Source organism: Chelonoidis abingdonii, chromosome 22, assembly GCF_003597395.2.
Source record: "Chelonoidis abingdonii isolate Lonesome George chromosome 22, CheloAbing_2.0, whole genome shotgun sequence".
NCBI lineage: Eukaryota > Metazoa > Chordata > Testudines > Testudinidae > Chelonoidis > Chelonoidis abingdonii.
Window position 1 is genome coordinate 5,512,288 of NC_133790.1, and position 26,884 is coordinate 5,539,171.

The 26,884-nt window shown below is 39.4% G+C and overlaps 1 protein-coding gene and 1 long non-coding RNA gene across 2 annotated transcripts in view; one reads left to right on the plus strand and one right to left on the minus strand.

Moving 5' to 3' along the window:
• The window catches only part of NAA25 (N-alpha-acetyltransferase 25, NatB auxiliary subunit), a 43,030-nt gene that overhangs the window by 11,888 nt on the left and 4,258 nt on the right, over positions 1 to 26,884 (plus strand). Inside the window, exons 5-23 of the mRNA XM_032800640.2 lie at positions 398 to 472; positions 1,422 to 1,529; positions 2,992 to 3,070; positions 4,089 to 4,200; positions 5,522 to 5,611; positions 6,509 to 6,678; positions 8,334 to 8,446; positions 10,198 to 10,405; positions 10,923 to 11,012; positions 12,572 to 12,752; positions 14,053 to 14,152; positions 18,991 to 19,142; positions 19,882 to 20,007; positions 20,308 to 20,551; positions 20,766 to 20,889; positions 21,287 to 21,352; positions 22,882 to 22,979; positions 23,526 to 23,636; positions 24,752 to 24,898. Coding sequence (XP_032656531.1) covers positions 398 to 472; positions 1,422 to 1,529; positions 2,992 to 3,070; positions 4,089 to 4,200; positions 5,522 to 5,611; positions 6,509 to 6,678; positions 8,334 to 8,446; positions 10,198 to 10,405; positions 10,923 to 11,012; positions 12,572 to 12,752; positions 14,053 to 14,152; positions 18,991 to 19,142; positions 19,882 to 20,007; positions 20,308 to 20,551; positions 20,766 to 20,889; positions 21,287 to 21,352; positions 22,882 to 22,979; positions 23,526 to 23,636; positions 24,752 to 24,898 — 2,394 coding nt within the window. The remainder of the gene's footprint in view (positions 1 to 397; positions 473 to 1,421; positions 1,530 to 2,991; positions 3,071 to 4,088; positions 4,201 to 5,521; positions 5,612 to 6,508; positions 6,679 to 8,333; positions 8,447 to 10,197; positions 10,406 to 10,922; positions 11,013 to 12,571; positions 12,753 to 14,052; positions 14,153 to 18,990; positions 19,143 to 19,881; positions 20,008 to 20,307; positions 20,552 to 20,765; positions 20,890 to 21,286; positions 21,353 to 22,881; positions 22,980 to 23,525; positions 23,637 to 24,751; positions 24,899 to 26,884) is intronic.
• LOC116836770 (uncharacterized) lies at positions 3,077 to 14,134 on the minus strand. Its single transcript, XR_004376523.2, has 3 exons — positions 14,057 to 14,134; positions 9,319 to 9,440; positions 3,077 to 4,005 (listed from the first exon to the last, which is right to left on the minus strand). It is a non-coding gene; the product is annotated as an uncharacterized LOC116836770 (long non-coding RNA).

Genomic DNA, 26,884 nt, shown 5'->3' on the forward strand with positions numbered 1-26,884 from the left:
ACAATTGAACATGTGCAAAAATGGAGACAGAGCTGAAAACGTCCCTTAACCTGCCAAAGTAGTTAGGGTGTGTACGCACGCATGCACCCTGTATCTAAAGCTATAGACTCTTCAAATAATCACTCTTCTAGAAATGCCTTTCCAGGCCAGCTGAAGCTATAATACACTTAAAAAAGTAGCAGCAGATGGAGGGAGAGAAACTGCATAGCTACCAACATAGATCTCAGTGGAGGGTGTTTCCTAGGGAGTATATCCAGTTGGGGTTAATAAATTCTTATCAGGTCACTAATCCTCAGGAATTGTTTGTCGCTGTTGTCATCACTCTTTCACTTTCTATAATGCAGCTTATAAATTGAAGTATTTTTGAAATGATGGATACATGTCTTATATTTTTCAGGCTGGAATGGCACTTTATAAGATTGTCCCCAAAAACCCTTACTACTTTTGGTCTGTGATGAGCCTTATTATGCAGGTGAATACAGCATTTTAATTTAATTAAAGACTTTAACAATGGCTGTAATGTTAATATTGAGATGTTCTGGGTGTTTTCACATTATGAAAAATACCCAATAGCTTTCTTAAATAAGCTGTCTGGCTGCCTGCCAGCATTGTAGGGTGCTACTGTTTCTGTATAAAGTCAGTGTAAACACTGAACCCTCCTCAAATGTATATTTTCTGTGTGGTCCAGAAACTTACCTGGTATTGCTCGTCTCCTAGATGTCAAGATTCCTACAACAATAAAATCAAAATATCTGTGCTAGTGCAAAATAGCATAACAGACTTGAGCATTAATCAAACTTCCTGACAGATCTCCTTTGGGGTGTGTCTGTGCTATGGACTTACAGTGGTAAAGTCTCTCGGGTAGCCGCTCTGTGCCAACAGGAGAGAGCTGTCCCGTCAGCATAATTAAACCACCCTCAACGAGCGGCAGTAGCTATGTTGGCGGGAGAGTGACTCCCACCGACATAGCACTGTCCACACCGGCACTTTTGTCAGTGAAATTTATTTCAGTCAGTAGGGGAGGTTCACACCCCTGACAACAGAAATGCTAGTATAGATATAGCCCTAGTCAGGCAAAAAATAAACATGGAAATAATAATTGTATGCTTTGAAATAATTTGATTGTAGAAGAAATGAATTCAGTAAGTGACTGTTGTATTTTTATTGATAACATGCTGTCTGTTACATTGTTCTGAGACTCAGGTTGTGAAGAGTGAGCACTTCATTGTACCATCAGTTGCTTCCCCAGCAGCATGTTTTACAAAATGCTGTGTCCCTGTGTGTAGCTGATGGTAGCCCTGATGGGTATTTTGTGGGTTGTTGTGTGTGTGATGTTTCCTGCTGATGAAAAAATTAATTTTGAGTTGGACAATAGGAAAGGCTGATAAATTGCTACAGTAATTCTTCTCTCTCTCCCCTAGTCTATTTCAGCACAAGATGAAAACCTCTCCAAAACAATGTTTTTGCCCCTAGCTGAAAGAATGGTGGAAAAAATGGTGAAGGAGGATAAGATTGAAGCTGAGGCTGAAGTAAGATTTGCAGATGTGTTTTCTACTTGATTTGAGCATCGTTAATACATTGTTTGAGCTTTATGTTGTGCTAACAATATAGCTTAATGGCTTTGTATAGCATAGCTAATACTGAGTCTGGTTCCCATTATAGTGCTCTGTAATCTTTTTTCATTATTAAGTACACAAAGTAGATGGCTTGCTGGTGATCCAGGGGGAGCTGACTGGTCAATGCTGGCTCTCCATTTCCAGCTGGTGACTCTCAATAAAAACAGCTCCAAATATTACTCGCTTAATATTCCTGTTCAAGGGAAGGAATTGCTGTGGTTGCCAGAGGGATGTTATATGATTACTAGTGTGAAGGAAGGTGGCCTATGCAGACATGACTAGAGAAGACATGGACCGTGAGACAAACTATTAAAGTGTGACCCGCTCTATGGATGTTTAAGAACCCCTAAGATAGAAAACAAGTTCTCTGCCTCAGAAGAACTCACAAACTTAATACAAATACATTACAACCAGGGATTCTAGTTTTCAGTTTAAACCAAAAACAGTAGCTGTTGAGACAATTGCAGTAGTAACTTCAAAAGCTGACTTTAAGAAATCATAGAATGGTCAGAATCTTTCAAAGGGACTGTCAGTGAAATACATGTCCTGTTCACTTTTTCCACTGGTACACATCCTGTCTGTGCTCTCTGGGCTTCTCCTCTTGGTCAAACAAAGCAGTATGCTTTTCTTATGTGGTTAAACACAGTGCGAAAACATGGGAGACAAAAGAAATGTTGATATTCACTTTTGTTTAAAAAATGGATTTTCATTGCTAATTAAACAGACTTCTGCAGTCAAGTGAACCTATATAACAATTTTCTGGGAAGTCACAAGGTGCAAAACTAATCAATAACACGATGAAAGTGAGTAAAAATCAGAACTGAAAATTGGAATTTAGTTGAACAGGACAGCAATGTAGATGCAAAGAGGGGGAATATCAGCAATGCATTTATGAGCACAGGAGGCCCCATGGCCAAAGAGAGTTTTGAGAAGAGAAACTGAGAAAGGAGAAGGTGATTGGTGTACAGAAAGTAGGAGACTGCTGCAAGCTCAGCCTGAAATAAGATGTGACGCAGGGAGTGAGAGGAGGAAGACAAAGGGAGCAGTGTGGAGAGAGGATATAGAGGAGCATAAGGAATGAAAGGGTGTGGAAGGAAGTGAGGGCAGAGGATGTAGGTGATGTAAAATTGAGAAGAGTTCATTGCTAGATGAAATGATTCCTTTGTAGTGTTTGTTAAAGCCCAGGGGATCTTTGGGATTAGAGGATGTTAAATCAAATTCTTGAATTTTCCTTTCTGGTGGCTTTTAGACAGTTTTACAGACAGCGTTGACTTTCTCCTCTTCCTAATGACGGAAGCACAAACTATTTTTATTTCCAGACACTTTTCACTTGTTTTACTTTCAAATGTCAGTGTATCCAAATCTTTCTTCTAAGGTTGAACTTTACTACATGATACTGGAACGTTTGGAGAAGTATCAGGAAGCCTTGGATGTTGTTAGAGGAAAACTAGGAGGTAACTTATCTTTCAATGCACTCAGTCAATTAACAGCCCCAGCTGTGTGGAGGTTTGCCCCAGGTCTTTTCCTGGGAACTTGTCTTATGTGAATTTAATTGATCTGCACGTGTACTCGTTTCAGGATAACTGCAAATTAACTTAACTCATACCAGTAACACACCTTGAGCCCAATTCTGTAGATTTTCTCACTGGTTTCATCAGACTGCTTGTGGTATTGCTACACTCAGGAGTGTTTGCAGCATCAATTCCATTATCTGTGTTCAAGTAGCAGCATGTTGTACAAAGGGCAATTATCAGATTAACATAACTGGACCCACAAAATCCCATCATGTCAGCTCACAACTCCCATGTTAGAATCAGTGCTCCTAGGGATGGCATTATATCCCTTCCTCCTGGATGGTTTTAGAGCTTATTTTTCTACCACAAAAGTGAATTTGTAGCTTAAGAGCAGCCAGAATATCAAGGTTCCAGTCAGACTCTACAGTTCTGCAGCCAGTCCTATGTCCTTTTAAGGGAAAGTTTTGCACCCGGGCCCAGCAGCCTCTGAGCCATACTTCTAACAGAAAAAGGAGGATAGTGATGTGTTATTGAGAAGATTGTTTTAATAGAGTTTCTGTCCCTCCTTATGTCATATGTTGACCAATAATTAGGCATAAAATGTTTTCTTTCTAATCACAAGTTCAGCACCTTCCTCAGCTGGAAAATAGGTGATGATCCAGCAAAGAGTTTCTAGCGCTGATGCAGCAAGTTGAGGTACTAGGCTCCCAGCTTTTCAATGACAAAGCACTCATTTCTAGCACCATTGGCCAGCAAGATATAGGACCTTAAATCTGTTACTGACCTCTTGGTTTAGCAGTGCTTTTTGGCATTGATCCTGGACTTCAGTCCTGGCCCTCCAGTCTCAGAGAAGAATGTGTTTTCTCTCTTGCATCCTGTGTAGGATAAGATACTTTGTTCTAAAAGTCTTGAAAGGAAAATGATGGATGAAATAAATTCACAACTCTTTCTGATTTAGAGAAGTTGACTAGCGAGCTCCAGAGTCGAGAGAATAAGTGTATGGCGATGTATAAGAAGCTGTGCAAGTGGCCAGAATGCAATGCACTGTCCAGGAGGTTGCTACTGAAAAAGTAAGTTGTGTTCACATCTATGCTACTGACTCACTCTGTGACCTTGGACAAGTCACGTCACCACAGTACCTCAGCTGCTTGTCTCTCCAGGTTTGAGACTGAATGCTTGAAAAGTGTTTCGAGATCCTCTGATGAAAGCTGCTAAGACTGCAAATTATCTTTAGTTCACATGGAAGCTCCACTTACTTTCAGAGTGAACAAATGAGTTGGGTAACGTGCTTTCCTGAAATAAATTTCATTCTCTATTTCCAGAGGGCTATAGCTTGCTGTTCAACATACTAATTTTCAGAAAAAATGCGAACTTGTACTTGAATTTCATTTCCTACAACTATTTCCTACAATCTAGTTCTCTTAATCTACCAGGCTTCCTTCTGGTGTCTGATTTACACTACCACTTAAGTCAATGTGACTTATGTCACTAAGGGGTGTGAAAACGACGGGACAGTGCTCTCTCATCGGCATAGCATCGGTTCACCAGATGCGCTACAGTAGTGTAGCTGAATCGGTGCAGCTGCACCCATGTAGCACAGCAGTATAGACTTGCCCTAGGAAATGCATCTGCTGCTTTGAACATGTCAGTGTATCGGAACAGAGCAAATCAGGATGATCAGATCTGCCTCTGAGAGCAGTCATGAGGGTTTGTTGTAAGGACTAGGACACAGTTAATGGGATTTATAGTGAATCCTGTCTGAAGCTGCTGTCCAAGCGATCAAAAACATCTTGCTTAAAAGAACTCTTCTTTAACAAAAGGTCGAATGTAACTATAGTGGAAATCCTGGGGAGACTTTAAAGCCTAGAGTCTTGGGGAGAGGCTAGAGGGATGACCTAGCAACAGCTAAGGTTACTACAACTGAAACATTAGATAGAGAGAGACAAGTTTTCAGTTTACTTTGCGCATTCTGCAGCACTTGGTATATAGTCAATTTCACTTGTTTGTTGATGGTCACATACATTTCCCAGCTCCTACATTAGCACTTTGGTGGTGCTACTCTTGAACCTGCTCATTCCCTTGTTGGAAAGGCCTTTGTAAATGTTAATGGGAGCCAAAAAATTGTAAAAGAACTTAAAATATAAATCTGGACAAGCTGTATCAGAAACTTGAGTTTCTTGAAATATATTGGTTTTAGAAACCTCTGGTTAACAATGCCCCTTTAAGATGGGAAACTATCTAGTAGAAATGGTTCTTAATGCGTTTTTTCCTATGTGTTTTATTTGTTCTGTGACTTGCAAGATCTGACAGTGTTTTTGTAAAGGAGTAGACTTGAATGTATGTGTAACATTATTTGCACTTTCCTTAATTTTGCTCCTTGCCTGTTTTTAGCTCAGATGATTGGCAGTTCTATATAATTTACTTTGATTCAGTCTTTCAACTCATTGACAAATCCTGGACTCCCCCAGCAGAAGGAGAGCAGTAAGTCAACTACTATCCCTGAGGGTTTTTTCCTCTTCATATAGTAGATGTCAAAATCGTAGTTTGCCCCTTGATAGTTTTACTTTAATGAAGGGATGGGCAATTTTAAGGTAACTGAGGGCCACAAAACCCACTAAAACCATTGATGGGCTGGGGCTTGAGACTTGGAGGTTGGGTCCTAACCCCCACGGGAGTGTTGGGAATGAACTTACCTTGTGGCAACATATCCTGTCCTTCAGGGTTGAGCTCTGCTCCGTGGTCCTAACCCCCACGGGAGTGTTGGGAATGAACTTACCTTGTGGCAACATATCCTGTCCTTCAGGGTTGAGCTCTGCTCCCTGCTCCGGAACCTTAGCTCTTGCTACAGTGTCCCCTAACACATGAGTAGGCGGGACCCTCCCCCTGAAATTTGATGCCTTGTCTCTGTCCTGACCCTGGGACTGCCAGGTTGCCTACCCCAATCTGGGCTGCAGTGGGAAGAATAGAACAATTTGGCAGGCCAGATGTGGACCCCAAGCCACCAGTTTCCCATCCTTGCTTTAGTGTATCCATATAGGTAAATAGTTGGTGTAAATGCATGCTAATGTAGAGCTCTCTAGCTCGAGAGTCATCATGGCTGCTGGCACATAATGTGCTCGAGCTACTTAGCTGCGGAAGCTGGTCCCTGTTCCAAGAGGGTACTGACCCCCTCTGGAGGCATGCATATAATGCTAGTTTTGACTTCACTAGAGCTTCCTTAACCTGCTCCCTTCACAGGGTCTGGGTCAGAGAGTCAGTTGAACCTGATTGCTTTGAGGGAGTGATGTTAAGGCATGCTTACCACTTACTACCAGTGCCTCAGAAATGGGAACGATTTAAGAATACTTGCAATCAGTACTTGTATCTTTAACTGCACAGCTCTCTGGAAGGAGAAGTGCATTATTCTACAGAGCAAGCTGTGAAATTTATAGAGGAGAGGATAACAGAAGAAGCCGAGCGCTCTCGGCCACTTCGGGGACCCTATCTAGCCGAACTGGAGCTGATTAGACGTTTGCGACACAGGGGTTGTAATGATGAATATAAACTAGGTAAGAGCCACTAATTGGATGATAAATTAAACCTTAAGGAAAGAACACCAACCTAGAACAAGCTCTTTGTACTGGGATCATCAATTTAGTAGTGCCTGATGTAAAGTGTGTGCAGAGATTGCATGCATAAAGCATCTTCAAATGAAAGGTGTTACAGAAGGTCAAATATTATTCTGATAACAATTCTAGAGTGTTTTAGACCTTTTAAAACAAGGTCTTTGGGGGAGATTCAAAGGCACCTAATCAGTTTAGGAGCACAAACCCAGTGACTTTCAGTGGGAGTTGTGCTTTGATAAATCCCTTAATAATTTTGAAAATCCTCTCCCTTTGTCATCCTTAGTGTAATCACCGGCTGATATTTCTTTGCGCTCTTTGGCAGTCTTATAAATGAGAACAATGATGCTTCTTAAATGCACTTATTGGGGGTTTCATGATTTAAAAAAAAAAAAAAAACTTTTGGGAGTGGAGTAAGGAAGTGGTTTAATATTAGCAGGATTTCTGCAGACCCTATTTAAATTAACTCATTTTGCATTTAGATGCAGGAAAGTAAATATCATCATCAGATAAATTGTGCGTGGGTAACTTGAAATATTCTCCTGTTTTTTTTTTCATCTCTCATTCTTTATCAGATGGATTAAGGTTTCTTATTGACTGTAAGATCTAAAATGAAACTATCATGATTTGTAAATCACTGTTTAACTTTGAACGTAAGAAACTGCTATGAATAAGTTCATTGCAGGACTGAAAATTCCTCATAGTTATATTTAGGCTTGGCAGAACTCTACTTTTTCTTAAATAATTTTGACAGAATATCTGTTTTTAAGCATTTTTTTTCTATTTTTATCAGTTTAAATTTTCACAAGTCCTGGAAATTATGGAAGGAGGATCAGACAGTAATTATTTAATGACAGTCTAATACAGTGGTTCTCAACCAGGGGTCCGGAGCCCACTGCGGGTGCCCCAAGCATAGAATCGTAGACTTTAAGGTCAGAAGGGACCATTATGATCATCTAGTCTGACCTCCTGCACAATGCAGGCCACAGAATCTCACCCACCCACTCCTGTATCAAACCTGTGTCTGAGCCATAGTTTAAAAAGCAGGTTTCAGGGGGTCCGCCAAGCAGGGCTGGCATTAGATTTGCTGTGGCCCAGGGCAGAAAGCTGAAGCCCCACCGCATGGGGCTGAAGTCTGGGGTTCCAAACCCCGCCACCCAGGGCTAAAGCAAAAAACTGAGCAACTTAGCTTCACAGGCCCTCCTGTGGTGTGGGACCCCAGGCAGTTGCCCTGCTTGCTATGCCCTAATGCTGGCCCTGCATTTTAGATGGAGAAAAACAGTTGTTGTGGCACAGGTGGGCTTTTGAGTTTTTATAGCATGTTGGGGGAGCCTCAGAAAGAAAAAGGTTGAGAACCCCATGTCTAATGTTCTCAAGCAGCTTTTTTCTTACTTTGCCTAACTGCAAATTTTTGTTATCAATGGAAAAAATCATTTTCTTCAGTTTGTGGGTGTGTCTGGTGAAACTGATGCTCACCAAAATTTGCCAATAAAAATCTAATCTTTCCAAGCCTCGTTATATTATTGACTTTGCTTCTAAGTGAGCATTTTTTTTTAAAAAAAGATTGAACTGGCTTCTTTATAACTGAGTTTCTTTGTTAGGTGACCCAGAAGAACTAATGTTCCAATACTTCAAAAAGTTTGGGGACAAACCTTGCTGTTTCACTGATCTCAAGGTATTTGTGGACCTCCTCCCATCTAGCCAGTGTACAAAGGTAAGAACAGTAGCATTGGGTGAAGTAAAGGGAGGGGTGCTGGAGACTGCTGAGTGTACCAGCTGTCAGCTGAATGCAGCTTTTGACAGTGGTGATATCCTTTCAGGGAGGGAAGAAATCAGTTTATGAGCAATTTGTTTTTCTAAATGTAGAACTGGTTAATTTTATTCAAAATTCTACTCTAACCAGAAAAAAGTGTTTCTTAAAAAGCAAAAATGCCAAAGTTCCGAATAACTTCAGTGGGGGTTACACACACACATTTTGTTCCTGCAACGTGACTCCCATGCATAGAGTGTGCACGGAGTAATTCAGTAACTGTTTGTACGAATGAGCCACCTTCTTGCAGTTCTATGGTGTCCCATCACTTCTGTTGATTTTAGTGACATAACCTCTTCTCACTCTTGTTCAAGTTGTCACAGTCTGAAATATACAGTAGAGCCCAAAATATCTATCACCATAAAGAGGTTTATTCTCCCTGTATAAACATGAACAGCTGCCACTGAAGCAGTGTGAGTTAAACATGAGTATCAAGGGAAGATAAACCTCCATAGAATGCACTGTAGTGTCTATCTAAAATATCAGAATGAATAAGATTGGCTTGTTAGATAATAGGACTTGTGTTACTATTGTGTTAAAGATTGTCCTTCTTTCCTTCCCCCCCTTGTCTGTCCTTGTTCATGCTCTGTGTCTAATCGTAAATACTCCCTGGGAAAATGTCTTTCTCTTAATCTATGCCAAGCACCAGGACTAGTTAGGGGACTAAGTAATAACACTGTAGCAGATCTGAGTGACCGAATGGACACATCAGCATCAATTGAGAGAGATGACTGAGACACTATTTGTGTTTCTTCCAGAATCTTTCTGACCCCTACCTTATTTAAACTTAAATTGAGAGAGGATTTCAGCAGAATCATGAGCAGCTTGGTAGATGACTTCAGCCTCTGGGAATCCTGCCACTCATCCCCTTGTTCTTCCAAGCCATTGTGGTATATTTCTTGGGGATGGGAGTTAGATAAAAAGTCCTGGATCAGTCAAAAACTGTTAACAAAATTTATGTAAACTACATATGGGCATTGTCCATATTAGGGATCCCTCTGTTGTTAACATCGGCTCAGCTCCCCCAATGGTGGTAATGTTGGTAGCCCTACTATAGACAGGCTGCTGCCAACACTTTAAGCCCCATGTTATCTAACTTGTTCAGAGCAGGTATAATCATCATGGTGTTAAAGCCATTTTTAGCTAGGAGAAAATGATGGTAACATTTTGCAAGTGTAATTTTAAAAATGACTCATTTTAATTCCTAAAGTACTGAACAAGTTTAATTCTAACTTACCCTGTCTTGAGAGAGTTAATTCCTTGGAAAGAGTTGTATGGTTGGTTCTGATAAATATGATTTTTAATAAATAATAATAGAATTTAATTTCTACTTGGGGCTCAGAGTTAGCAAGGCATGAAGCATTCTGGCCACAGTCCAGCAAAGCACTTGAAGACATAGTTAACTTTAAGCCTGTGTGTAGTCTCATTGACTTTTTTGGTACTTCCTGCATTCTTAGGGTCAGGATCCGAATGTGAACCATCTTGAGGTGTGAGCCCTCTAACTTCAAATTTCAATGCCGTTTTAATTATGGAGTTGTTAATAACACCTCCATAATCTCATTTTGTTCCAGTTTCTGAACATGGCTGTAAGACTTGCTGTTTTCTTGAGGTGACTAAGTGCATTGCAAAATTTAACACTTGTGTTTCCTTTCCAGTTCATCAGTCAGTTGCTGGGAATCATTCCTTTGTCAGCACCAGCAGAGGGTAAACTTGCACTGCCAGCTGACATCAAAGCTTTGCAACAACACTTGTGTGTGGTTCAGCTAACAAGATTGCTTGGTCTCTATCACACCATTGACAAAAAACAAAAGCTGAGTGTAGTCAGGGAGTTAATGCTAAGATACCAGCATGGATTGCAGTTTGGTAAGAAAATCTTGAAACTAGTGCATTGCAGTTAATTCATATTTAGACTTTATGGGCCAAATTTCCAAAAGCTTGTCATTTTTTGTAACATTTTTCAGTTTTACCAAAAAGAAAGTAGTAGCTGTATTTGCATCTGGTTGAAAAGCTCTGTCTTTAAACAATCCTCTGTGGAGTCTGTAACGCCAGACCGTGCAGTACTTAGTTAGCATAGAAGAACCTGGAAGTGAAATTCACTAGAAACAAAAGTGAAACGGACCCGTTCCCTGTCCACTTTGAGGGAACTGCAAAAAGCATAAATGAGAAAAAGCAACACGTTGACAGTTAGTAACAGATGTAAGGAAATTTGGGATTTCAAAAATTAATTAACCTGACAATGTCCCTTTAGAAATGTCATCTGGTGGGCTGAAAGGCTGCCAATTTACATAGCTATGTAAGAAATGATTGGCCCTGTTTATTAAATGTAATGATTTTGATAATACATGTACTATGCAGGGTGACGCTTTTTTTTCCTCTATAGGGAAATCTTGTTTGAAAACTGAATTGCAGTTTTCAGATTATTACTGTCTGCTTGCAGTTCACCTGCTTCTGGATATGTGGCTAGAGGCAGGTAAGTCCCTTCAGTCTTATTCTTCTTAAAACCTATATGAATAATTTTCTGTTTCTACATATGTGTTCTGCATCCCTTGAACAGGAGGGCTGAACCTTGCTTCCTTGAAATCTGAGTTGTAGTTGCTACTTATGAGGCAGACGGTGTCACTGTTGAGTCACTCAGCATTAGTCTGTTGTTTTCAAGAGTAGCCAGGGTCCATCTCCTTGAGGCTTAACTCCCTTCTTGTCCAAAACTTATTTTACAAACAGTGCTTAAATTGCTTAACTTAGATCTTAGATACACATCTCTGTTATAGCCTTAAATAACTAACTATTACTATTGATTATTTGTATTACATTAGCTCGGTGGTGTTCTGATCTATAGGACGATACAGTCCCTGCCCCAAAGACCTTACAAGCTAAAAACAAAAAAACAAAGTTTGAGGGCAAGGATACAACATTACAAGTGAAGGGTTTGAGTGTGTGGGGGTGTGACTGAATGGTCAGCATGTGGCTTGTTAGTTCTGTGGGTTTGGGATTTTTTCTGCATTAACTATCCCCTGCTGCTTAAAGTATCCTCTTCTGAGCTGGTGTTTCCTTACCCAAAACTCATTTGAAACCTGACATTTTTTAAGAATTTCACTTTTTAAGTCCCAGTAAAATCCTTGGAACTCTGCCTCCTTGCTTAGGACTCCCTCCTCATCCTTCCTCAGTCCAGCCTCTCTCTGTATCCTTCTGTAGAGAATCTTCCCCCTCCCTTCTGCACAGCCGCCTCTTCACTTAAGAGAAATTCAAAAGTCTCTCCTGACATCAGACTGCTGGCATTGCATTGGTATTCACCCTTTGATATTACTGATTGAGGGACCATGGCCACAGACATCTCCCCAAGGTCCTGGCTCAATAGTGGTTGAGGGTTAGGGAGCTCCTCCTACCCCCTGGTGGTATGACAGCTACTGCCTCTCCTTTCTGCAGAATGCTTGGTCCTTCATCCTGGGAAATCTCATAGAGAGCTCCAGCCCACAAGGTTCTCCAGGGAGGATGGCAGGTGGAGCCACATGCCCTGAAATTTCTGGCTCTGTTGGGGGCAGGGAGTATCCAGTTAACCCCCTCTCCATGGTGCTTAAAGGCACCCTTAATCTTCTGATGTGGTTACAGTCTACAAACCCTAAATGGTCCAGGAGTCATTTACCAGAGGGTCATTCTCTCACTGTCATACGCTGCTGTTCTGTGGGGTCTGCACTCTGTGGTGAATCATAATGGAAGACCCAGGCACCTGGAACTAGCTCCTTCTAGCAGGTGCCTGTTGCATTCAGGCTGAATTCTAATAATGTATTTTTAAGGTACCTACATGCCTTGTTTTGATGCCGAGCGTAATACCATTTATTTACACATTCGTATAATTCAAAGTAGCTTTAAGAGACAAGAGTAACATGCAGGTAGCATGGGAAATGTTTGAGGAGCAATGAGAGAGGTTTTTCAACCCAGTGTAATTGTTGTGCCAGTTTCAAACCCTGCTCTCTCTTAAATACCCCCCTGTTCACACCTAATGTCTGTGTGTGCTTGTCTCCTCATCACCAGGTGAAGAGATGGCCGTGTGGCAGTCCTTGACTTTATTAGAAGAAGGATTAACCCACAGTCCTTCTAATGCTCAGTTCAAATTGCTGCTCATTCGAATTTACTGCATGCTTGGTGCATTTGAACCTGTTGTGGAGCTTTATTCCAGCCTTGATGCTAAGCACATACAGCACGACACCATCGGGTGGGTAGTATATACTCAGAATAATTGGTCACACTGGCTCTCCGCTAACCATGCTCCCAATTTTTAAATGTTCTATTTTCAGTTTTCTTTAGAATTACAAACCAGTAATATATTGTTAAAAGGATCACTCCATGCTGGAAGGATCAGCTCAGCCCTTCCAGCTTTTGAAATGGGTAAAATGAGTACCCTGCAGTTCACATTGGGGAGGGGAAGAGAGGTCTGTTAGATGAGATCTTAAAAACCGAGATCTTGTCTTTTGGTGGACAGTGAAGATCCCATGGAGTTTTTAATAAGGTGGGGGATTTATCCTGGCCCCCTTGAATCAGATTTCCCCTACCGTCCCTATGGTTTTGCAGCATGCTTTACCACTTAGCCCCAGAGGGAGCTATGTTTCTGTGAGGCTTTATCAAAATAGCATGTGGGATTAAAGGTGCTTATGTAAATGTGAGTTAGTATTACATATAAAACACAGACCTGAAATTTTTTTCAGCTCCACCATAATGTCCCTCAATCCATTTCTAGTTCTGCCATTTGTTTCTTATGTGGTTTTATGTTGGTTACTTTTAAATCTTAGTACCTCTGAGTGAAGGGGACCTACTTACTGATTTCCTTCTTTGAAAATGCCTTTTGAATTTGTGTGCCTGGTATGGGGGCAAAACTTAGCTCTGACATACAGTGCTGGTCATTCAGCCTCAAGACTGTGCTGTGGTTAAACACAGGTCTGGTCTACATTACAGACCTATATTGGTATAACTGCATTGCTCAGGGGTGTGAAAAATTCACATTGTACCAACCTACACACACACACCACGTGTAGACGGCACTATGTTGGCAAGAGAGGTTCTCCCACCAATATAGCTACTGCCTCTCAGGGAGGTGGAATAACTAAGCCAACAGGCTTAGAGCATCTTCATTAAAGCAGTGTAGCTGTGCCAGTACATTTTAAATGTAAACTTGCCCACAGATCACAAGTGCAGGGAAGGGTCTTGAAGCTTTTTTTGTGAATATCAACTTTAAAAAGCTTTTGGCCCTTGGTTCAGATAGAAAGAGGAGCTCTGTGTCCTGCAGATCCTAGTTAGGTGAAATTAGAATTTAATAATAATAAAGAGGAACCTTTACATTTAAACAAAAATTGGTATGAACATTGTCAAATTCCCATTACCTTGTAACTCCCTTGAGAATTGTATATGAAGACAGAAGCTGTGCTGTGATTCTCTGGTCAGTGAGACTCTTAATGAAATTCATCTTCTCAGGGCATTGTGTGACAGTGTATAATTCAAATTATTGTGTTATATTTCAGTTACCTTCTGACACGCTATGCAGAGTCCCTGGGTCAATATGCTGCTGCATCCCAATCCTGCAATTTTGCACTCAGGTTTTTCCACTCCAACCAGAAAGATGTAAGTGACACTAATTTCTCTCATGACTCCTAACAAAGCAGTTGTGTCCAAGTTACTACGAAAAGAACACGCGTGTGATAGAAGGATTTATACAGGGTTTGCTGTGGATGGATCACAGTAGAAAAACTGGCTCTACAACATGGCAGCTTGTTGTGGCTATAGCAGAGCTTTGCCTCAGCTTTTTGTTTTCTGTTCAGAAAGGTTTATAATTCTACCACAAAATTTCATTGCTTGCTGGAATTCTGCTTTTGACCTTTCATTTTCTAAAAGCCAATATGTTATAAATTTATTTCAAAAGTGCTGCTATGGCCATTTTAGATATAATGGCTAAAGAATAGTGATTTCTGAATTACTATAAATAAAAAATAACATGGCAAGTGACTAGTCCATGATGGCATAAATTCATATTTAGCATTTTGGAAAGTTACTTGGCAGCACAGGTTGATAACAGAGATCCCGGTGGCATGAATGAGTGGTGGCAGTAGACTGGTTGAAGCAGGATAATTTATCTATGGTTAGTCTCAGTAGTGCAGGTTGTCATAATAGTGCAGTAAATATGTAGGGAATAGGGTGAGGGTATGAAGAGAGGAAAAATTAAACTAATTTTATTGAAAACTGGCTTCAGTAAAGCAGAGCAGGTGTAAAAATTAGCTGCAATACTTTGAAACAGTAAATAAAGATGAGGATTTAGGATTCTGCAGTGCTAATGGAAACACATTTCAACTGCCACCACCAGGCCAGCAGAGTGAAAGGTGGTGTGACTTGCAGGAAAGTCTTCCTGATTTAAAGATGAGTCTCTCAACTATAATGGGGTTCTTTGGAGTGGGGCTAATGAAAGAGCAACTGAACTCCCTGAAGAGCATTTGATACTTATTAAAATGTGAATGCACATGGCTAGACCTTCAGAAAAATTCAGTTGCTTGCTTGTGACTCTTAACACATTTTAATTATTATTGTCATGACTCTCTTATTTGTGAAATACATTTCCTGGAAGAATCTTTGTGTAGCCATAGGAAAAATATCAATGTTGTTCCACAATTGCATTGTCAGTTTTTTGTTTGTTTGTTTAAACATGACTAGATATAGAAGTACTGATATTTAGGCTCATTTCTTTAGTCTTGGGGTGAGTATTTATTAGGCAATTAGGAATAGAAGAAATTGCTCTAATCTGTAACAGTTGTTAGATGATTGTATATAAGTGTTGCTCCCCACAATGAATTCAGGAGGTATATTTTGTACCACAGAATGAATTTTAATACCTAGCACTTACATGGTACTGCTTTACAAATGTTGATCATCACAACATCCCTGAGAGGTAGGTAATAGAAAATTATCCCCATTTTACTGATGTGAGGAAACTGAGGTACAGAATGACTGGTTTTCCTACACTTCGAGTCATTGTCTGAGCTGGGATTAGAATTTAGGAATTCTTGGCTCCCAGTGGATGGTTTAAAACTCATTTTGTCCTTCTAACGTCAAATACAAATGTAAGGGTTATCTGTACTGTGTAGAAATGCATGTATGATGCATATAATGCAGTCATTGCATAGAAGAATCTCCTTGGTCTGTCAATAGCTAAGTTCTTTCAATGTGTAAGGTTTCTGTAATGCTTTAACTGTCTTCTAAGGGTGGAAATAGAAGTGGTGATCTTAGTTGCAAAATGTGTCCGCAACTGATACAGAAAAGATCTTGTGATAATGGAGCAGAGAACCGCGCTTGTGCAGCAGACATGCTGGATAGATGACATCTTAGCTTTCTCTTGTGTTATCATTTACTTGACTGTTTTTTTTGTTTTCCTCTGCTGAACTTATTTGTCAAGATCATTGGGACTGTGTGTGATGGGTGTGCGCTCATTATACTGGAACAAAATTCTGGATGGAAACATTAATTTTTTTGATAGATGAGTCTTGGATTTATCAACGTAGTGGCTTTTCTTTTTGTGTCATTGAGAAGTAACTCTCTTGCTTTTGTTAAGCCATGTTTGATCTGTTTCCAAATAATTCAGTGGAAGAGACTGCAATTCAGGACAAAGTGACTTTCATTGATAAAAAGTTTGACAGCAACATGCCAAGAAGGAAAAACAAAGATTTGAAGAAAACACCTAATGGACAAAGTTCTCTTGACTGAGTGCACTAAAGACTGTAAAGCGGCAAGAAGTCATATTGATTGGGAAAAGAGCTCAGATTCAACTAACATCAGGCTGCATTACTGCCTCTAGGCACCAATTTAGGCTAAGGTTATTCTGATCAGTATGACTTATAAAAATGCTTGGGATGGAGAAGACTCAGTTGCCCTTTTCTATCGCTCAGGGCACATATCCATAGAAAGATCTATTGAATCGCATTCCATGTGGTATTGGGATACTCTTGGCAGGAGGCACGCTATTCAGAATCTGGTGTGTCACTTCAGTTTTCAGAATTCGTGGAATACTTTTTACCTGGATTAGTGTATTGGTTTACTCTCATCTCAAAGAATTAGAATCAAAGTGGAAAAAGATGCATTTGGACTATCCACTTCTTTCTACTGTTAATCTGAAGACACAGTTTTGAAGACGTACACGTGTCATTTTTCTTCTCAAGGATACAGCATTCCAGACACGTCATTAAAGGCGACTGACTAGTAGTGTCCTTGATTTCTGAAAGACAAGCATTGATTTACTCTATCGTCTGAGCTGAACAGTTTCCAGTAGTCACCAGTTTTAGATTTGTTTAATGGAAGCTACACTACTGTAAGCATTACCAGCTTGCCTGTAGTATTTATCTTTAAATCCTGTCTGTCCTGCAAATTGCAGGAGACAAAGGTTCATTTCCAGAGTTTTGTTTGAATAGGACGATGTCATGTCAACAGTGGAAAAATAGGGCTTCTAATAGAGGTTACACCTCAACTGTCCTTAGTTCAGAATCTGCCTGCAGTTTTCATTCCCTCCTGCTGTTCAGTTAGGGGGTTGCCTCTTCATCCTACTAACAGTTCTGACATCAGCTTCCTGGATCCCCTTCTAGTTCCACAGCAACATCTACCTGCAATGTTAAAGAAGGACTGTTCTTTAAAAGTTACCTTTTTAGCTGGGTTAAGATACTGCCTGATGCTTGTTCCTTCCTTTTTAGATTCTTGTTTAGAAGGCTTGAAATTTCACCAAAACGTGTGTCTATCATACTGTCCAAATACAGAACACACTAAATGTGCCCTGTAGTGTTTTGTTCATTGGACTTTGCCTGAAACAGTACATTTGGGGTTTAAATTGAGTGATCTCACATAAAAGTTCAGTTGTTCTTAGTGAACAGCACTGATCATCTTAAACTAATGCATTTTTCAGCTTCCTTGCTGAATGTATGCCCCCTGGTAAGGTGAATTAAACTGACAAGGTGACCAACATTAAGGAATCCTATGGGGTGCACTGTTCAACACTCTTGAATATTCCTGTTCTGAGAGAGACCAGGAGGAAAAGAGGCAGTATTGCTGTACTTGACCAAAACTTAAAAGGCAACTTCATCCTTTTCAAGAGAGTCCTTCTTTAAATCTGCAGAATCACAAATAATCTCTTTAATTTTCTTGTGTCCGTCCGTCTTTAATTTCTCCAGATACTGCAGGCAGAGCACCGAGGTGTCCCATGGGGATTTAAAAGCCGCGTCGATGCTGTTGAATTAGCGCCCGTGGCGCAATCCCGCAGCCTGAAATGAATTCTGCAAGGCTGTTTATCAGAGGGTATGTTGTTGAATATTGGCATATTTTTCATATTATGCAAATAACCAAATTGCTTGGTAAAAAGACAGGGAGAAAACTGGCTAAACGGACATTCCCTGTTTTTGGCAAACATACGGTGACATTTGGCTTTAAGTACAGTCTCTCAAACTCTTCAGACCAGGTTCAATCAGTTGGTATAGTGTATTATAGAAACACACTGGTGACTTGATCTGGTGTATGTCAGGTGTGATTCATCCCATAATCTTTCATTTGTGGTTTTCATTCTGATTTTCCAGAATTTCTCATTGATAGAGTAATTCTGATAAAGTATCTATCTTGTCTTGGTGCATGAATTGCTTCATATGTCTTTATATTTTGATATTTACATCAAAATAAGTGCTCATTTTGGGCTCCCCACTCATGTAGATCTCTTCATGGGGAACTCTTGGATGGGCCTGAAATCTTGGTTTAAAGCTTTTATTGTTGCATTTTGTTGGAGAGGGAGGCAAACTAATGCATGGATTCTGATGTTTCCTTTGGGATTTAGATTGTATTGAGATGTAATGTGTACACGCCGCATGGTGTTATCCTGTGATGCTGTATTCAAAACCTAATAAAAATGAGAAGCAAAAGTGTAGCATGAGTAATTTTTTAAACCTATGTGAAAGTAACACACAATGGCACATGCCCAAGTCAGAGGCAGGAAAATCGGGGGTAGATTTATTTTGATTATAATGGATTTTCTCAATGAAATGGTTGCATTTTGTTCGAGATGCCCTCACTTTCTATAGCATGCGTAACAAGATCTCAAGAAAAGAGGAAGCTTCCACAATTTAAAAAAAAAAAAAGTTGTCTTTCAGTTTTAGGGGTGGCACCAACTTGCGGTTTCTTAATGTTGGCTCATTTATTTAATAAAGAAATTGGTAGCTTGCTAGACACACTATCCCAGGAAGGAAAGCAGTGAAGCTTACACCACTATCTGTGTCTGGGAGGCTTGGGCAAGCAGAACTGCACATTTCTCCCAAGTGATAAGTGCTTGATAGACTCTACACCTTCAGATTCATGGCAATTTGATTTGGCTGTAACCCTGTTAAGACCCTAGTTGTTTTTACTTTATCATGGCAATTAATACAGAGATGATGTGTGTTCCTTCCTAGACCTCAGAATATATTATTCAAGCCTACAAGTATGGTGCATTTGAGAAGATCCCAGAATTCATTGCTTTTAGGAACAGGCTGAACACTTCACTTCACTTTGCACAAGTCCGCACTGAACGGATGTTGTTAGACCTCTTACTTGAAGCAAATATGTAAGTATGGCAGAGACAAAAGTACAGTAACTCAAACAGTAAACCAGTCAGGGGTTCTGCATGGGAAGGGCAGCCTTTCCTGAACGGGTGCTTCTTGTCTACCTGGTACAGGTCATCAGAGTTGCTTTCCTTATAGGCCTGGTCTACACTACAAAATTAGACTGGCTTAACTGCATCACTTAGGTGTTTGAAAAATCCACACCCTTTAGCGGCATAGTTAAGCCAACCTAAATCCCTGCATAGGCAGGGCTAGGTGAACAGAAGAATTCTTCGATTAACCTAGCTACCACTTCTCGGGGAGGTGGGTTGCACTGTAGTTGTGCTGCTGCAGCATTATAAGTATAGACAATCGCTTAGTTTCCCCATCTGTAAAATGGGTTATATTACTAGGGTACCTCAAAGGGATGCTGGGAGGTTTAACGTTTGAGGTGCTCTGATGGAATATGCTATTGAAGTACAACATAGACTCATTTATTGTAATAAAAACTTTATCCAATACTTCTCATCCCTCCAATAACATTTACTACCTTCAGTACAAGCTCCAGTTAATCTGTGTTAGTTGCTAGTTTGCTGTCCCCACCAGCGTTCTATCTCTTTAATGCTAGTAGGTAGGTTTGATTTTTCTATATGGTAGCTAACAGTTATGTGCTCTGTAGAGAGTATAGACTATATCAGTGGGTTGGGCTTTCACCTCAGCTATTAAACATTTGGTTTAATGATACTAATATTTATGTGCTAGATCAACCAGTTTAGAAGAAAGTATAAAGTCCATGAGTCTGAGTCCAGAGGAAGATGATATTCCATGGAAAGATTTGCATGATAACAGAGACCTAACAGTCTTATTTAACTGGGACCCAAAAGACAGGTGAGTACAAAGGCCTGCAGGGGTCAGTCTTTCAGAAATGTGTTTTAGGGAGAAAATCATTTCAAGATAAATTCCAAGTGTCACTTAAATATTTTCTAGGCTGGCTAACTGCACATTTAACAAGAGCATCATTTCAATTTCTAACAATGCTCTGCATTCCCTGAATTTCCAGTCATTCCCACCTTTCCACATGGGATTCCAAAGCTTTGCACCAGAGTAGGATAAAGGATGTTCATGGAAGCTTGCTACTGTTATGAATATAAAACATTTGTCTAAAAACCTTTTGGTGCCTTTCTCTAGGGACATTTCTGAGGAGCATAGGAAACGGTCATTGGAGGAAGAAACCATCTGGTTGCAAATCCGATCTTTAACTTTAAGGCTAGTAAGTGGACTCCCAACGCTTAGTCATACTGTTCACCCAAAGAACTCTGAAAAGACTGCTGAGAATGGTGTCTCGTCCAAAATTGATACAATACGGTCTCTGCTTCAACAACTGGAAACGGCAGTGGATTCAGGGAAGCAGTTTCTTGAGCAGAAAATTCAGGTACCTGTTAAGGAAAAGTGATCCCAGAATCTTTAATGCCCATGAATGCAAGCGCAGAAACTCAGTGCATCTTGTAACATTCTGCAGGCTGCAACATTCACTTAACTGATCCTGAGTTTGTAGCTTTTGAAATCTGAGATGTGCCAAGGAACAATACTGTTTTCTATTTAAGGAAAAGCTGCAACATCTTTCTTTTTCTTTCCTTCTTGCCTAGTATCCTGTCCTTGGCCCTCCTCCTACCCGAATGGCTGGCTTCTTCAGTAATGGCAGCTGTCAGTGCCAGACTAGCTTGTTTTATCTTGTTAGTGATATTTATGAACTAGATACCAGTGGCTTAGGTAAGTGGTTGGATTGCAGGGAGGTTAAACCAATGTGTGTGGGGTGTTGCATGGGGTGGAAGTGTATCTAAACAGTTTCAGAATGGCTTTGCATTTAGTTAATAAATTATATTAATGAGTTGGAAACAAATTGATAAACCAATCATGTGTAGAGTGACCATTTTTTGTGTGACACCTTCGGTTGTGAAGAAAATCACAGCTTTATTTAATCTTGTGCACTTTTATGTGTTTGTCTTCCTGAATTTTCTTGCAATTCTTTTAACGTACCAGTCAGTCACACCTGAAGCATTCCATGCAGTGCATATTTTTGTGGTTTTTTTTTAAATTGTTTTTTGTATTTTGAAGCAGAAAAAACATTAGTTAAAAAAGATGTATTTGTAACATTTTTTTCTTTCAGAAGATTCAACAGAAATCCAAGAGAGGATAGGGAATAGTTTTAAATCTTTACTAGAACAATTAACAGGTAAGTAATAGTTTGGGAATAAACATTTATAGCCAAGGTGACACTTCAAACAGTGATTTTAAAATTTAAAATGACTCACTTAGGCTTCTTTGATGATGTCATCCTTAAATTGCTGGAGGCTGAGAATGGTATTATGTCCTATTGTTTCATTGCCACCCCCCACCCCAAATAAATAAATAAACAAACAAATAGAACTGTGAGTTTATACCAGTCACACACTAGAATTCTAGTTTGTTGGTTGTGGTGGTATAAGAATAATCCCAAATGATTTATCTGCTGTTTAGAAATATTCTTTCTTCATTCCAGACATAAAGGTAATTTTGAAGCGAAAAGTCAGTCATTACAGATCTAGCTTGCATTGTTAAGCACAGAATGGTTTTGTTATACTACCCAGCACCCTATACAGCAGCAAAGCCAAATGCTCTGGCACTTCTGTGTGTGGGGTTATAATCTAACATTTGTTTAAAGGGGAAGAGAAAACCCTAAAAGGATTTTAATGAAATTTGTCAATTTGTAATGGCCAAAAGTTACCAACGTATGATTGCTGCCTGGTATTGTGTGAAATGGGTTAGAACTGAGTCCAGTTCCCAGCATACAGGGGTCTGTATATCTCACAAACCAACACCAAGGCACTAACTGGCAACCTTGTTGACAGCCCTAGCAGAGGGAGCAAGGGCTGAATGAACCTTCCCTTCAGGTCAAGGTTAGGGCATTCTGGTGAGATGTGGTTGGGAAGTTGGTACTGCCTCTGCTGTTTCAGGTTTGTGCATAATAGGGAGCTGTGTTCCCTAGGTCTGTCAGTCCAGCACCCTTCACAAGCACTAAAATGGCACACACAAGGTTTAAACTAATCCTGTAACTGAGTAAAAGCACTTAGCAAGTTTAAAGGTAAAATTCTGCATGTAAAGAGAACTGCCTGCATGATAACAGGAAGAACACCAAGCCACCAGAATATCAGTAAGTGGATGAGAGCTGGATTTCTCTCACTGACGTTAGTGAGAATGCTGTGAAAATGCAGTAAGAGATTCTTAATCAGTCAGAAAAGGACAGTCATGTAAAACTGGCCTTTTACTGTTCTTAACCTTCCTTATGTTCTCCCTCATCTCCACCTGTAGCTATCTTTCTTCCTGTAAGCAGACCGCCTGGGTTTTGATTTAAACCAGTTTATTATTAAAAACCTGCAGGTGAACCTGTTTGCTGGCAAATGTTGGGTTATCTGACTTCCTACTCCATTTCTGGCTATACTGATGTGACAGGTGCACGTAATTATAAATGCACAAGACAGTAGAAAAAAATTGCATACCAAGTTTTTGACAAAGGTTTTACATTACAGATTCATTCAGAAATGATTTTAAAACTGTATCCACTCTAGAAGTAGTCTTTGGTTAACTGTATCCTGTCATACACTAGTTTGAAATCGGTCTTTTTGTAGCTTCATGTAGTTTATTAAAATGTGTACCACATCGAAAATATGTAAGCATCTGTGTTGATCCTTATTCTGAACAAAAGAATTGTCTTCCTTTTTTCAGACTTGTTCAATAAATGTAAAGGTGACTTGATGGAAGTCAGAGATGGCATCTTGAAAACTCATCCAAACATTTTAGAAAACTTAGTCTTCTTTGTTGAGGTAAGTGGTTTTTCATTTACTGCAGTTCTTGATCGCTTTGGAAATTCCTGCTGTTCTAATTTAATTGTTCTATTTTACAACAATCCAAATTACAAGATGAAATCTGTATCCTGCTCTCTTCTGAGTTCTACTTTGTGGCTCCTTGAACCCTGCCTTTTCACATTGAGCTTTATACAAATAATCATGATGATGATGCAAAAATAAAACCTGACTTCCAGACTTGGAATTAAGACAGGAGAATATCAAGATTCCTAAAGTTTTGTTTCTTGAAGGGGTCTGATGTAGTTTTTGGGAAATGAGATGTAGATGAAGATAATGGTAAAATATTTTAGAATTGACTGTGCTCGGGACTTTAGCATAATAAATGAAGTGCACAGATCCCAATTTTTTATGTACAACTATGGAAACCATCTCTCTATTCCCTTTATATCCCAATTACTGTATTTTAAGTCTTTAATAAAGGGCATAATTTTGAACTTAAAAATGGCTCCAGTAGTATTAATTCTATTTGTACCAGATCTGTACATCTGTTTTTCTTCCTTTCAGACAATGTCCATCACCCTATGGGTGTCAAGTTACTGTGATAGTGTCCTGCGACCCTTCAAATTGAGCTTACAGAAAAAGAAAAAGAAAAAAAAAGAAACCAGTGTAGTTATGGTAGGCAACTCAATGAAGACATGCGTTCTAACCCTATGATGCTTCCATAAAGGGAATGGGTGCAATTTTCAAAAGCATCAAAGTTCTACTTTCAAAAGTGACTAAGAGCTTAACCTCCATTAAGGGGCTCTCCTAAACCAGTTTTGAAAGTGGGACTTGTAAGTTGCTTATGTGCTTTTGAAAATTAATGGGAAAATGCAACATTATGGAATATATCACAACCAACACTGCTGAGTGTATGCATTAGCCTGTTGGATAGAGTTAGTATGATTTCTATTTTGTATATAACCATCTTAAGTCCAAGGTTGGTGCAGTTTCCAAACTGTTCCCACAAAAATTTTTTTTCAAGATAAAGGCTTCTAAAATGAGGATACTATCAAGTTACATAATATTTTTCATCTTCAGAGGATTTTTTTGTTTGTTTGTTTGTTTTTTTTGTTTTTTTTACAAACATTAACTACTAAATAAAATGTAATTTTGAACAGTGCTAGTTGGAAAAAAAAAAATCACTGAAAAATTCCGTTGGAAAATGCCAGGTGGTCTAAACTGAAACCTGTCATGGAAATATATCTGTTTTGATGAAACTTTCCTCAAGAAGGTTTCTTAGATCCAGACTGAATCAGGGTGAGCAGCGATTTGAACCTGGCTTCCCACATCCCAGTTGCATGCCCCAACCACTGGGCAATAGAGTCAGACTCTCTCTGGCCTAGTGAATGTTTAATTATCTATACCAAGTAGAACAACTCCAACAGGAGTGATTGAGCTACTGACTGGCTCTATAGCCTGGTGGTTAGCGCATGCATCTGGGATGTGGGAGACCTGGGTCCAAACCTGAGTCTCCCAGGTACATGCCTTAACTACCGGGCTTATAGAGTCAGTTTGATTACATAGCATAATAATAACAAAATTCTAAGAGCTCAGTTTTTCACAAAATGGAAATGCTTGCTGGCCTGTCAGCCAGTACTACTTTTTAAGCTATATTGAAATAGGACATTTGTGGGTTTGGACACAAATGAATCATTTTATTTTAAAATAGTGACTTGAGTGTCATATACAAAAATATTTAAAATGGGTGTAAAAGTGTGTTTTAATATCACTGCTTACTGTTTCCGTAGCCTCCTGTATTTACCAGTTTTTTGGATTATGTTACTGAGCTACAGACGTTAACTTCCAATGTTATAGATCATATCAAAGGGCTCGAAATAATTCTGACTGCACTTAAACTTGAAGAACTGTCCATAGATGACACTTTACTTTCACAGGTAAGAAACTGTATCTTATTTTATGTGATTTCTTTTAAAAACAAAAAAAATAAACCTAGAGAATATCTCTTGGCTAACTTTACCTTCTTCTTTAAATGTTACCTATTGAAAAAGCTTTATAACCACTGATGTGACTGACTCAGTTGTTTTGCTGTTAGCTAAAAAGAATAGTGTCACAGTTGGTTGAAACTGACCCAGAATGGTAAAGTTCCTACCATGTGGAGCCCAGCATAGTAACTTTCTCTAAACTGGTCATTTCTTGCTTATTTCCACAAATTGATTAATTTAAGAAATGTAACTGGAACCTGAGAATTGTAAACCTATGTATCTGTTTTTTTTAAAGTGAGTTGAGTATATGGACAACAAAATGCTGTGTGTGACATTAATTTGTTGCCATGAAAATGAGTGTTCTTATTTTCAGTATAGAAAGACATGACAACATCAAATAATAAAGGCCAGCACAATTGTGGCAGGAAATCCTTTTGGTTCAATTATTTCTGACTAGTAAAATTTGCCAGGGAAATTACTGAATCCATATGAAAGAAAATGGCTCTCCCATCTAACTCTTAGCGGTTCAGTGGGCATCAAGGACAGGAATCTATAGGTCCCAGACACGTCAGGCACAATATGTGTTAAGATATATATGAAAATTATTCCCAGTGAAGAAATCTTTTTGAAGCAGTGAATGCTGCTCTGATTAAATGAGGGAGAAGATGCCCTGAAGGACCAAGATATTATGACACCAGGAAATAAGAACATTATTCTCCAACAGGACGTACTCACTGTCCGCTTGTTGAATCTGTCTTTCAACGAAATAATGACCTGCCTCAAAATATCATTTGCGTTGAGTGGTGGAGGATCAAGTCCAGATGTACGGATCTGATTTAGCAAATAAAGCACAGAGCTAGCCATTTTCTTTATCTTTAAATGCGTTCTGAGAGTCTTTTCTAAAGAATATTGGTGTTCTTGCCTCACCTTAGGTTATGAAAGTTGGCCACAAGTTGCAAGTCATAGCGTAATTCAAGTGAGGTGGGTTTTTTGAGAACCATGATTTTGTGCTATTTCCACATAGGAATGAGTATAAAAATTGCTCTCTGTTGCGAAATTATGCTCTCCTCACCTAAAATAGCTGGGGGCTGTTACAATTTTTAATTAAAAGAATTATATGAACTGATATAAATCTTTCCAATGGGACTGAAGAGAAAAACCCAACTCTGTAGAACAGTGCTGTAAGCTGCTCAAAACACTGAATGGACAGTGTTTGTAGCCGCAAAACTATCATTGAGTCTGGGAAATAGACGCGTAGCACACTTATAGAATCACATCTGTGGGGCTGTTGCTTTCAGACAAACTCTTCTCAGCTTGTCTGTCCCGCCATAACTTTACATTCTTTTAGGAGCTTTACAGACTAACGTGAAGACAAGATTCCCTGTAACTTAAAAATCACACTTCTGGGTTTGCGTTCAAGTGCTGCTTTTACAGTCATCTTAGGTCTGACTTGTAACTGAAAGATTAGAAAAATAAATTGTATTTTTCATTGCTGACTGTATGCATTTGATTGCAGTTTGTGTACAATTTCCCCCATTTCTGTTGGTCTGTCTTCTCTACTGTTGCTGTGTGAAATTTAATATCTTAAATATGAAAATTTCACTGTACATTTATAAAAACTGGTGGGGGCAAATGAAACTCCTTAGATTTATTTTTTCTTTTATCGACTAGACTTCAAATTGTCCTATCCCTTTACATTTTCCTTGAAGTGTTTTCTAGAATTGCCTTAGCACTTCAAACCTTATTGTTTTTCTGGTTCTTTAATGATCTAAGAGTGGCACAAGTAAACTTTCTGCTAACTCATTCAGTCAGCAAATTCTACACATTTCCTTTATGTTCTGCCAAGCATTGAGGGAATTTGGAAATCAGAAATGCAGAGGCCTAAAGAAAACATAAGTTTCACATGTATTGATTTTTCTGGTCCCCTGAAGAATGCAC